The sequence below is a fragment of the Microtus oregoni genome, unplaced genomic scaffold (assembly GCF_018167655.1).
Source record: "Microtus oregoni isolate MIOR12 unplaced genomic scaffold, Mior012 000005F_ref0000423, whole genome shotgun sequence".
Lineage (NCBI taxonomy): Eukaryota > Metazoa > Chordata > Mammalia > Rodentia > Cricetidae > Microtus > Microtus oregoni.
The window spans coordinates 7,461,937-7,474,632 of NW_024543064.1; the positions used below are offsets into that span (position 1 = coordinate 7,461,937).

Here is a 12,696-nt window from a genome sequence, read left to right on the forward strand (position 1 = left end):
AGGAAGGTGCAAATATTAATAAGTCTCTTACAACTTTGGGCAAAGTCATTTCGGCCTTGGCGGAGGTGGTAAGTCTTCTGTTCCACTCTCAGAGGGGATGTCTGCTCAGCAGGTAAACTGCTGATACTTACGTGTCTTTATGTTTTCGGCCTTTTTATGTGGTTTTTAAATTTTCAGGCAGGGCTAGGGTATAATGCAGCTCTGTACTGAAGTGGACTGCAAACAGCTTTTTCAAGCAGGGCTAGGGTGTAATGCAGCTCTGTACTGGAGTGGACTGGAAACAGCTTTTTCAGGCAGGGCTAGGGTGTAATGCAGCTCTGTACTGGAGTGGACTGGAAACAGCTTTTTCAGGCAGGGCTAGGGTGTAATGCAGCTCTGTACTGGAGTGGACTGGAAAGAGCCACCTGTGTGTACAGCTAGAGCAAAGACACAAAGTTGACGAATTTTTTTGAGCCTTACTTCAAATATATTTTTGGAGTATTTTGACCAGTGTTGCTTTGGAGAATGATGTTAATTTAGAAGCCAGTAATATATATTTTAAACTACAATCATGTATCATTTAATGAGATGAATGCATTCCTAGAAATGCACCATTAGATGACTTTGTCATTGAGGAAGTGAAAAGAGTACACTAAAGCAGTGGGGAAACAGTTTGGTGATGTGTAGGTGAGCCTCCATCAGCAAGTGCCCTGTGTTGAACAGAATTATGTGTGCTTGTATGTTCTATATGACTGGCACTATAGTAGGTTTGTTTCCACCAACATTTCTATAAACAGTGCATTGTGATACCACCTGAAGAGAGCAACAACACTGTAACTTTTCAATTCCATTATAATCTTAACAGACCATCACTGTCTTTGCAGTGCATATGTGGATTAAAGTCTTTGTTTCTACAGCACTGGCACACTACAGCTAAAACAAATTTTGCATAATCTTCATTATTTAGGTTTAATATCTAAGATAGTTTTTGTATGCTCTAATTTAGATTAATGGGTGATTCAAATCCACTTAGAATTAAATCTTTTCTTGTCTCGAGAAAGTACTCTGATTTCCATTTATTCTAGAGGTTTATCCTGTGTTCTTTTTCTCTCCTTGAAATGCTTTCATTTGTAGGATAACTGCACCAGCAAGGTACGGTGGGGATTAGTCACACTGAACTAGCCAAATGGTTTGCACATTTTAGAGGATAAATAGGGGCATCAGTTAGAACAGAACCTTCACAAAGGGTTTGTGGCTGTGGAATTTTGAATGATTGTTTAGGATGCTGTGAATCATGGGACTTCACACTAGAAATAATTAAGGAACATAAAGTACTTTGGAGAAGGAATAGAATAAAGGAAGAAGAGAGAAATTTGAGGAAGCATTTGTGTTGTGTCATGATGCTTGATCCAGCGATCTGTAAGAGTGTCTCTTAATAGTTCTGTAAACCACTCCAAAGAGAGAAGCTTATATTTCTTGTAGTCCTGGTCTAAAGCATAGCTAATTTGTTGAGATTATTGCAAACAAGTAACATAAAACAAATAAGATTATATATTATTAATACATCTCTTTCCTTTTTTATCTCATTTCTGACAATTGAAGCTTATGAGTAATGTAAAACATTTTTGAAGTAAAGGCTGTAGAATTTAAACTCTTAACTGAAGCTAGAGACGACTCTTCATATCTTCCTTTATCCAATAGCATAGATTTTTCTCTTCTGTATATTTCTTTACAAATATTCTAAATTTTTTGTTATTATTATGAACAAAAATATTTAGAACACCTAATAGTTAAGATGTATGAGATAATGGTATGTTCTCTCTTCCTTTTATTTCTATACAAATACGCTAAGTTTTTTGCTATTCTTCTGAATATTCTTTTAATATTCAGAGCACCTAATAGTTAAGAATTATATGAAATAAGGTCAGGGTAGAAGCAGTATTTGCATTAAAATGTTTAGTATTCAAATGTTTAATTGTTTTTGACATTGCCTGGGTCTTATTTGAAATGATTTTCTTCATTATTGTTGTGGGCAGGAGTGTGTTATGGTACATGTGTATATGTCTGAGGACAGCTCTTGTGAGTTGGCTTTCTCCTTTGGGGTGTTATCTAGTGTATCAAGTCCTGAGCCATATTACTGGTCATGTTGTTTTTTTAACTCCTTGTCAAAGATACGTGCTTGAAGTATTTATAACTGAAATACTGAGTTTGTTTTAAAATATTAGCAGGTCTAGAGATGTGGACAGTATTATTAGTGAATAGCATTATTGTTAAATTTACTAAATTTTTTCCTTATAAACTACATATTTGCTGAAGCATTTAGATCTTGTGCCTGCAATTTACTCAACTGGTTTGGGTAATGGCAAGATAATAATAATTAAAACTACGTGGTAAGTCTACCATGTGTATTGTAATACTATTTTCTTGACTTTTTGTATTGTAAAGATTTTAAAATAAAAAAATTTGCATGTGCTTTTTGAAAAATTGGGCCGTGAGTGAAATGTTTCAATCATGATGGAATTCCATTACAGTTTGCTTGTTTCAGAAGTTTCAACTGGTTTGCTTTTCATGTGAATTTTTCCCCATAACATTGCTAAAATTATTCTCTTCTCTTTGATAGAGTAAAAAGAAGAAGAAGACTGATTTTATTCCTTACAGGGATTCTGTTCTTACTTGGCTCCTTAGAGAAAATCTAGGTATGTTGACCACGAGTCCCCGTTAACTTAGTAGATGTCTATTTATTTATTTATTTATTTATTGTGGTTTTTCGAGACAGGGTTTCTCTGTGGTTTTGGAGCCTGTCCTGGAACTAGCTCTTGTAGACCAGGCTGGTCTCGAACTCACAGGGATCCGCCTGCCTCTGCCTCCCGAGTGCTGGGATTAAAGGCGTGCGCCACCACCGCCCGGCAGTAGATGTCTTTTTAGTACTGTCTAATGATGCCTTTTATGGCTCATTCTTCCATGTCCGCTTTGGAGGAGAATTATCTCTAGATGATTCATAGTAAACTTGAGTCCTTTTTGTCTTTCTCTGGTTTTGCTTTTGGTTTCCCCTGGTTGGATTCACTTACTTTGTGACACTGAGGAGCAGTTCCTGTCTCTGTACTCCATACAGCCACTTAGAGCTCTCTACTCCTGCCGAGTCTTCTTTTATGTGCCTGAGTGTTTTCCTCCATGTGTGTGCCTGTTGCCTGCAGAGTTATAAGGCAGCATTGGATCCCCTGGGACCAAACACTGCTGCAAAAGCAGTTAGCGCTCTTCACCACTGAGCCATCTCTCTGGCCCCTTCCTCAGAGTACTTAGAAGCTCATAGTCCTCCACATTTTACATAGCCAAGTACATGCTGCATAGTCTTTTTGTTGTTATTTTTTTTTGAGACAGGGTTTTCCAGTAGCTAATAGAGCCTGTCCTGGAACTCACTCTGTAGACCAGGCAGGCCTTGAACTCACAGAGATCTATCTACCTGCCTCTGTCTCCCGAGTGCTGGGATGAAAGGCGTGCGCCTGGCTCACCAGGTAGTCTTACTCCTCCTTACTCCTAATGCTTTTTGATCCATCAGCCATTCTCCTCATCCTTGTTCCTCTTCATTCAGAAAAAGCAACCAGTCAGTTTTCCTGTCACAGAGCAGTTTTGGTGGAGTGGTTGACTTGATTAGAGTGGTTGTTTAAGATAGGGTCATGTGCGACTCAGGCTGCATTGAACTCCTGCTACAGCCTCCTGTGCAGGAACTACAGGCGTGTACTACCATACCTGGTTAGAGTGGTTGGCGGGGGAGCTGAACAGGAGATTCAGAGAGCAGAATGTGAGGGAAACAGTGCATAGCAAGGGAACATTGAAGAATGTTTTTGTGGGGCCGGCGAGATGGCTCAGCAGTTAAGAGCACTGACTGCTCTTCCAGAGGTCCTGAGTTCAGTTCCCATCAACCACGTGGTAGCTCACTGCCATCTGTAATGAGATCTGGTGCCCTCTTCTGGTATGCAGCTGCACATGGAAGGAATGTTGTATACATAATAAATAAATAAATAAATAAATAAATAAATCTTTAAAAATAAATTCTCCAGCCGGGCGGTGGTGGCGCACGCCTTTAATCCCAGCACTCGGGAGGCAGAGGCAGGTGGATCTCTGTGAGTTCGAGACCAGCCTGGTCTACAAGAGCTAGTTCCAGGACAGGCTCCAAAACCACAGAGAAACCCTGTCTCGAAAAACCAAAAAATAAATAAATAAATAAATAAATAAATAAATTCTCCAGGACAGGCTCTAAAGCTACAGAGAAACCCTGTCTTGGAAAAAAAAAGAAATCGTATAAAAGAATGTTTTTGTGTTCCAGGCGTGGTGGCACATAGTTACAATCCCAGCACTTAGAAAATGAAGGCAGGAAGATAGCCAGCTCAGACCAACAAGGCTACAGGAGACCTTGTCAAAACAAATGATAAAAGGAAAAAACTTGTTGGCTTTTGATTACATGTCAGGGTCTGCTCTCAAATTTATCATAGTAAATAAAATTCTCCTTTTAAAAATGGGTGTAACTGGAGATACTCATACTTCATTTTCTTAGGTGGCAACTCTCGAACTGCAATGGTTGCTGCTCTGAGCCCAGCAGATATCAACTACGATGAAACTTTGAGCACTCTGAGGTACACGCCTTTGATCTCAGTAGCTGAGTAGTTTTGTATGCCATAGGTTTTCTTACACGTTGAAGGCTAGCATGATCTTTCTTTCTCATAATAAGGGGGGAATTATTTTTTTTATGATGGAGTTTACTTCTGTGGCTTCCAGATTCATTGGAATAAGTAAGAGCTTTTTTACAGGAAATATGTTCAAATTACTTGAGTGAGATATTGGATAAGTTTTAGATAATAAAATTGTCTTACAGTATTTATGTTAATAGAAGTGTTCCCTTTTATAGATATGTTTAAGTTGTAAAAAGTAATACAGTTATCAGCATATGTAGCTCTGATAAATTACCAATGGAATATTCATTGAATTTTTATATATAGGAGATTTTAATCTGAAACTATCTTCCCTTCTCCCATTAAAGATATTTTGAATACAGACTGGGTTTGAGCCTTCTCTCTGGTATTTATTTTTGTTGTGATCTTAGCCAAATCACTTAAGTTCTTCTGAGCCTGTGTCACCTCTATAAAGTCTCATACAAATAAGGTATTTATCAGGGCTTTTCAAGTGTTTGCTTTAGAGGCAAATGGTATGCTATTTATGAGAATTAGAGCCTCTGAGAAATGTCAAGGACGCATTTTATTTCTGTATCTAGATATGCAGATCGTGCAAAACAAATTAAATGCAATGCTGTTATCAATGAGGACCCTAATGCCAAGCTGGTGCGGGAGTTGAAGGAGGAAGTGACCCGACTGAAGGACCTGCTTCGTGCTCAGGGACTGGGGGACATCATTGATAGTAAGTGAGGAAGGAGCTACAGAGTCTTACTTTCCTCTGCAGATTTGTAGACTTAAAAAAAGGCTTATGGCTGGGTGTGGTGGGCACTCAGGAGGCAGAGGCAGGCTGGTCTCTGTGAGTTCAGGGCTAGCCTGGTCTACTTGGTGAGCTGCAGGACAGCCAGAGCTACACAGTGAGACCTTGCCTCAAATAAAAAAATAAGTAAGTAAATAAAATAAGCTTAGATTTTAGAGACTCGATGAAACTAAATGGTAGTAAAAATGGTTTTACAAGTTTTTTGTCTTAAAAAAAAAAAGCCAGTGAAATGAGATAATCTCAGAATTTCTTTATGCAAAATGTCCCCCAAAGCCATGTTAATGTTAAGTTCATTCTGAAAAACTTCATAAAAGTATTACTTGGAAGCTCTTGTTTCCCTGGACTGGTGCAGTAGCAATAATGCTTGTGTAAGGATTCCCCAGTCCTGTCTACTGTCAGATGAGAGTTACCTTTGAATGACCCTTTCTCTGTGGAAAAGTGAAGAGAAAAGGCTAATTCTTGCTGAGTTCAAGAGCTAGACTTTCAGAAAGTACTGCTGCACAGTGTTCTTGTATAGTACATGATTTTAAGACTGCAGTCATCTCTGTGTATAGTATGGAATCCATTTTTTCTTAGTTACGGTTGGCAGTGTAGCTCATTATTGATCATTGTTGATTAGCATGTGCAAGGCTCTGCTTTTAGCCTCAGCACTTTAAAAAAAAGTTCTTGCCGTAAAGTAGACTTTTCAGATAGAATATGGGTTTATTTAGTAAAACATATTTTTATTTTTAATGTAAAAATATATATTTTGAAATACTAATAGATTTCAATTTATCTCTAATTTATCTCTTATTGATTAAAATCTGAATTTTAATTAATATGATTTGTGAAAATGATATTATATATTACTGAATTTTCATTTTCTTAGCTTCCCAAATGCCAAATCTCACTCTATGTCACTACCGAGTCTGAACTTTGACCCTTCTTGTGTTTTCCCTCTTGCTTATCTTTAGTTGACCCATTGATCGATGATTACTCTGGAAGTGGAGGCAAATGTGTGTATATCGTGTATTGGCTGTGTCCCGTATGCTGACTTGCTAACCGGCCTTTGCTGTGTCAGCCTTACAGCGAGCTTTGCATGCCAGCAGCCCTAACAGGGAAATCCCAGACAGAGTGTAATGTGAAATCAAACTCTCTTGTGTATGCCCTTCTCCATTCAGCAAAATAACCTAGTGAATTTTAGTGTGTGCCGTGACTGAAGTTGAGAGGTGTAAGAACTTGAGTCTTCCACTCAGTCTTCAGTGTTTCTACCCATATAACTAAATCAAACTCAGAATTACAGTTGGTGAGGCTAGTGATGGTAGCAGCTCACTTTTATTGAATGTCTGTAATATCCCTGGCCCTGTTCTAGGCACCATAAACATATTATCACTACTAACTCTGTTATTGATAACGTTACTTCATCCCCATTATACTCTAGCCAGGAGTGGTTCCTTCTCTGAGCTGCACGGTTTCTCGTGTTTAGGTTAGGCAGTTTAACTCAGAGCTCTTGTTTTAATCACTACTATGTCAACACCCCCTTTTCCCTCTTGATTTGTTTCCTTTTATGAACCAATTATTTAATAGGAAAATTCCTTTTTAATTAGCATTGTAAATGTGAGTCTGTATAATTACAAAAATCAGTTCCAGTTAGCCAAACTGTCTGTAATTAAAAGAACCCTGTGTGGGCTGGGTTAAGCACTCACCTGTGCTTAAACTCCATTGGTTTTCTATGTATCTTGGGCCTTATCTTACTTGATCATTAGATTAACATTTTTCCTCTTTTCTTAAATTACAGTTAAAATTTTAAAATAGATCTCTGAAGTATATGACTTAAATGGAAATATATATTGCAGAAGATCACAAGCCATTTTTTCGATATAAATGTTAAGTTAACAAGGAAATAGTTGCTTATGCTTTTAATATAATTTATGAAGATATATCAAATCTTAGTTTGGGAATTTTTAGATTCTGTTGATCTTTTTATCTGTAGGAAGCCATTTCAGACAAGGGAATACATAGGAGAACCCAAATATAGTACCAGTTACTGTACTGACTCGAGCCCACAGGACTCCCATGCCCAAACACACTTGTGGCTCTTGGCCTGGAACAGCTCTGTCTGAGATCTCCAAAGCTGAAGGATATTGGTGTGGAGAGGATGCCTTCTTGTTCTTGCTTTTGTGTTCAAGGTGCTGCTACTGCTGGCCTGTTGCCTATCCCTTCTCTGAGCAGCTGTGGCATTTCCTGAAAACCATGCATGACTAAGCTTTAATCTTCTATCCACAAAGGAGAGCAGCCCTGGCTACTCTGCAGTTTCCCTTTGGTTTAGGGCTTGCATGTGTCCGCGGGACCTTCTAATCTCCGTCTACCCCCGTTTTCCACCTTGCTGCCATCAGCTGACAGATGATTTTTGCTCCAATTCCTGTTCACTTTGCAAACATGCCTCTTTGCTTGTTTCCCCATGTTCTATATTTGCAGATGGTAGTTTTCAAACTGTCTTGAAGCAACTACCACAGGCTTTAAGGGGATTCAAGAACTGGTTTTCATTAAATAGTAAACATTAGTAAACCCACAGAGTGACTGTTTTTCCCAACTACTTCTATTGCCTTATATCCTTTAAGGAAATGTAGTCTTGATGTAAATTCAGAGATGTAGATTTCTCATATTTAAAAGTGAGAGCCAGCACGATGGTTGGGTGTAAAGGAGCTTGCTACCAAGCTGAGGACCGGATTGAGGTCCCACATGGTGGAAGGAGAGAACTGACTCTCACAAGTTGTCCTCTGACCACTCAGGAACACACACAAAATAAATAAATGTAATAAAGAAAAATTTTGACATAGAAATGCAAATGTATGTTGTGCCACCTGTATTCCCAGCAGAATCAGCAGTCAGGAGTTCAAGGTTATTCTCGGCCTTATAGGTAGACTAAGGTGCATGAGACCCTGTCTTCAGACAAAGAAAACCAAAAAGATTGTACCAATAGCAGTGGTTTCTTTGCTGTCATTTGAGAAGGTTGATTAATGAATGAAATTACAAAAAAGCAAATCATTGAGTGTTGTTATTGGTAAACTTTCTAGCCCGAGTTGAACATCCTAATTTCCAGTTGTGTGCTAGACCTTGGCCAGTGAAAATGTGTCCTGAAAACTGGGCTGTCATACTGGAAAGGAGACTTAGCGGTGCCCAGTGATTGTGCTGTTAGACACAGAAGGGCTTTACTTAAATCATCAAATAGTTTTTCATTTTTGTTTGCTTTGACTCAAATGAAAAATACACTAAAACTTGTTAATTCATTAATCATTCTTTCCTGTTGAAATAACCATTCAAAACAAAGTTATTATCATACTTCCTCAAAATTCTTCTCATTTCTACAATTACTTCTTTGAATTTAGAATGTATCTTTGGCATATTAAAATGCTGCTATGCTCAGAACCGTAACTAACAACTGCATTAAACGCTGAGCTCGGCCAACGTGCGGCACTAATTGCTATCCCTCTGTTTAAAACTCCTGGAGTTTAAAGCTGCAGTCAGGCTGTATTGAAGACGGAGGAAGGAGGAGGAACTGAAGGGCTGCAGTTTGCCTGTTTAGGAAGACATGGCTGAAGTTCTGGTTCTAGCTCCCGTGCCTCTCACTTCTAAACCCAGAAGTGGCTGACTGCTTAGGATCGAATATGACAGGGCGACATGTTTTAGAACTGCCATTTGTACAGTCTAGAGTTTGTCTTTGTGTGTCAGCATGTGTTAGTCTTGCGCTTTGATGCTCTCCTTTCTCACACTGGTGTTCCTTCCTGTCTTTTTTCCTCCTCTGCTTCTCGCCTTCTCTTTTTCTACCTTCCCTTCTTTCTGTCTCCCAGATCTGAAAGACTTTCAGAACAATAAGCATAGGTACTTGCTAGCCTCTGAGAATCAACGCCCTGGCAATTTTTCCACAGCATCCATGGGGTCCCTTACTTCATCTCCATCTTCATGCTCACTTAGTAGTCAGGTGGGCTTAACATCTGTGACCAGTATTCAAGAGCGGATCATGTCCACACCTGGAGGGGAGGAAGCCATTGAACGTCTAAAGGTGAGTCTGAAGCTTGAATGCACAACACTTTATGTCATTCCAGAAGGCAGAACTAGGACTGAATGAACAGCCCAGAAATTTTGTCTTAGCACATGGAGATGCTAACAGTTAGAGGTACCTTGAAAATGAAATTATTTGTTTCTTAAGTTAATTTCTTTTTATCAGAATGTTTGTTTGACTTGACCAGAGATGGAAAGATCATAATTTAGCCATGCAAAATAGCCATTGAGTAGAAACTTACAATAATTTGGGGATAGTTTATAAATCATAGTGAAGTTGCTTGTTAGAAATTTAGTTTTAAAGCCAGACATGTTGGCATGAGCCTGTTGACCCAGCGTTCAAGAGATGGAGAAAGAAAAATAAGGCATTCAGGGTCATCCTGGCTACATAGTAAGTGTGAGGTCGGCTTAGACAGTATGAAACCATTTCTAAAGTGGTAATAATTACATTTTAAATGGAATAACTAGTTGGAAAATTTGGTTTTATTGAAAATAGAAGTCTCTATAGTGCCATTCCTCTGTTAGTAAATAATATACAATTAACTGGAAGTTTGGACATTTGAGCATTATTAGGTTACATGAAGCTATAACTTTTAGAAGTCCTTACAAAGCCTTTAGTTATGAGAGAAGCAGGCGTCCTCCTGTCTGGGGCCCTGAGGTCCGTGGGCCATGGTGCTGTACATTTACCGATTGCCCACTGTGTTGGCTACAAATACCTGAGAAGAAGCAACTTCTTTTATCTCATGGTGTGAGGTCAGTCTACATGGAAGCCATGTTTGTACAGTGTGAGGCTGCTTGTTCACATCTTTGTCGATGAGGAAGCAGAGAAAGGATAATGCCAGTACTCAGCTGCCTTTCTTCTCCCCTCTTTATTTCAGTGTGGGACCCCAGTTTGTAGGCTAGTGCTCCCACATTCATGGTGGGTTTTCTCTCTTGACTGGACTTCCCTGGTAGTACTCTCACAGACAGTCAGACGTGTATCTGATTAACTGTAACATTATCCCTGGCTCCACCTCTGTGGATGGACCATTCTTTTAGGCTGTTGCTGGCTCTATCCACTTCTGTCCTGTCTGGTTGTGAATTTGAAAGTCAGAGGCAGTGCCTGTCCTCTTCCCTTCAGTGACTACAATGGGAGCAGACAGGTGTGGTCACTTGTGGTGCTGAGAACAATTACCAGCCTTCTTGCCAGCCATCAGATCCTATCAGGAGCATCTTGTTTTCTCTCTTTGGCTCACTACCTCCAGGGATATTGTTTCCCTCTACCTTTTGGCCTTTGTGTTGGAGAGAAAACTCACTTAGAATATGGGGAATTACAGTCCTGCTACCAGTCAGGGATCCTCTTCACCATCACTCAGTTCCCCCATTTACCAACTGCTGCCCATTCAAAGATAGTTAGAACAGTGGTACTCTAATAGGTAAAGGTGAAAACAGAAAGAGCCGGGCAGTGGTGGCGCTCGCCTTTAATCCCAGGAGGCAGGGGCAGGTAGACCTCTGTGAGTTCAAGAGTCAGCGAGGGCTATGTAGAGAAACGCTGTCTCGGAAAAGCAAACTAACTTGTTGAGCTTCTTTACAACTAAAAGTGAGTCAGCGTCAGATGCGTCCATTGTAGTTTTCGGTGAAGCTGTAATGGATTTTATGTGAAGTGGGCTTCAGAGTTCTCTTTCTTATCGTCCCATCCTTTCCCTTGGCATTTTACTTACTTCAAAAAGAAGGTACTCAGAAATAAAACCAGTGCTTTTGTGCCTTGATTCATAAAGTCAGTCAAGTTCTAACATGCCTGGCAAAAGGAGAGGAAGGAGAAATCTTTCGGGGATGCGAGGTACAGGGTGATCTCTGCTGTTGTAAAATTGACTTGGACGCTTTCCTGTAGACTTTATTGATGTTCTGTGTGGGAGAATGCATTCATTCACAAATTTTCTCATAAGTAGGGGTCAGTGATCATGTTGCCAGCATTTGGGAGAAGTGAAACTTCCCTCTTATTATTTTATATCCAGTGTTCTCTTTAGGGATTTTGAATCCTAACTATTATATATTGTGCCTTCCTAAACAAACAAGATTACCTTTTTTCACCTCTGGTATAAAAAAAATTTTTTTTTCCAGAACCAACTGAAAATAATGCCACATGTTAGGTTTTTTAAGAATTAGGTCACCCAGTGTCTTCCAAATGGCTTCTAGGGAATAATGCTGTCCTTATTCAAAGAACTCTGCCCTCAGCTGCCTAATCTCCTTAAAACAAAGCTGTACTATGTTAATCAGCAAATAAATTGCTCTCTTAATTTTCCCTGAAACAACATAAGTAAAAGCTTTTTTCCCCAGCTTTATTCTAGAGTGCAATGGCTTCTTTACCGCTTTGTGTTCAGTCCACGCGGTAGTTCACTGAAGCATAAGCGCCTTAGTTCTACTCTTACTTTGTGAATGGTGAGAATTCCTTTGGGACAGACCTGCATTTTAATGATGCAGGCAGAGAACATCTTTGGTCCAGAGTGTGGGACAGCATTTGTGCAATGCAAACGCTTGAGAATGTCTTAGGAGCTGCATTCCTAAGGCATGACACTGCAGTGGAAAACAGCAACAGTGGAGGCTAATTCATCTTCCTAACGGTTTATTTGCCTTTGCTTCTCTGTATTTTTAACTGTAGACCAGTGTTTGTCACTGCTTTTACATAGGTGCTGCTACTTCTTTCTCCATTGTATGGCTGATTTCCATATATGATGCTAATATCTTGATTCCTCTATAAACCTCTCTGGCAAAAAGAAAAAAAATAGTAGTATGTAATTTTACTTTAAAGCCACAGCTTGAACTGAAATCCCTGTGTGTGTGATTTTTATTCAGTAAAGTTTCAAGCATGGAGCTATAGCCACTGGCTCTGATGTTTATAGACTGGCATCAAAGTCAGTACTATGTGTGCCATTACACAGACTTAGCCTATAAATATCCATAAACATCCATCCCAGGAACAGGCAGGGCAAATGCTGTACTAAGCAGTCTGAGGACCCACACTTGGAGCCTATTCAGAAAGCATGCTGTCCAGTACAGTAAACCCTTAGCTATCTGATGGCTTCCAGGAATGTTCCATGGAGTAATCGTTAACCTTCTGAATGTCAAAACCTAAACTACCCTCTGTGTGTGTGTGTGTGTGTGTGTGTGTGTGTGTCTGATTTACCCTATCAAATTTTCTGCCTTCTATTGAAT

The 12,696-nt window shown here is 39.5% G+C and overlaps 1 protein-coding gene across 13 annotated transcripts in view; it reads left to right on the top strand.

Moving 5' to 3' along the window:
• LOC121447943 (kinesin-like protein KIF1B) overlaps positions 1-12,696 on the top strand; it is a 155,370-nt gene that overhangs the window by 49,838 nt on the left and 92,836 nt on the right. For 5 of the 13 annotated variants that reach the window (XM_041651284.1, XM_041651283.1, XM_041651292.1 and 2 more), the window contains 7 exons: positions 3-68; positions 1,114-1,131; positions 2,600-2,675; positions 4,532-4,610; positions 5,246-5,388; positions 6,417-6,458; positions 9,294-9,505. In XM_041651284.1, the coding sequence (XP_041507218.1) occupies positions 3-68; positions 1,114-1,131; positions 2,600-2,675; positions 4,532-4,610; positions 5,246-5,388; positions 6,417-6,458; positions 9,294-9,505 (636 nt within the window). The remainder of the gene's footprint in view (positions 1-2; positions 69-1,113; positions 1,132-2,599; positions 2,676-4,531; positions 4,611-5,245; positions 5,389-6,416; positions 6,459-9,293; positions 9,506-12,696) is intronic. The other 8 variants (XM_041651296.1, XM_041651285.1, XM_041651294.1 and 5 more) reach the window with 3 other exon arrangements.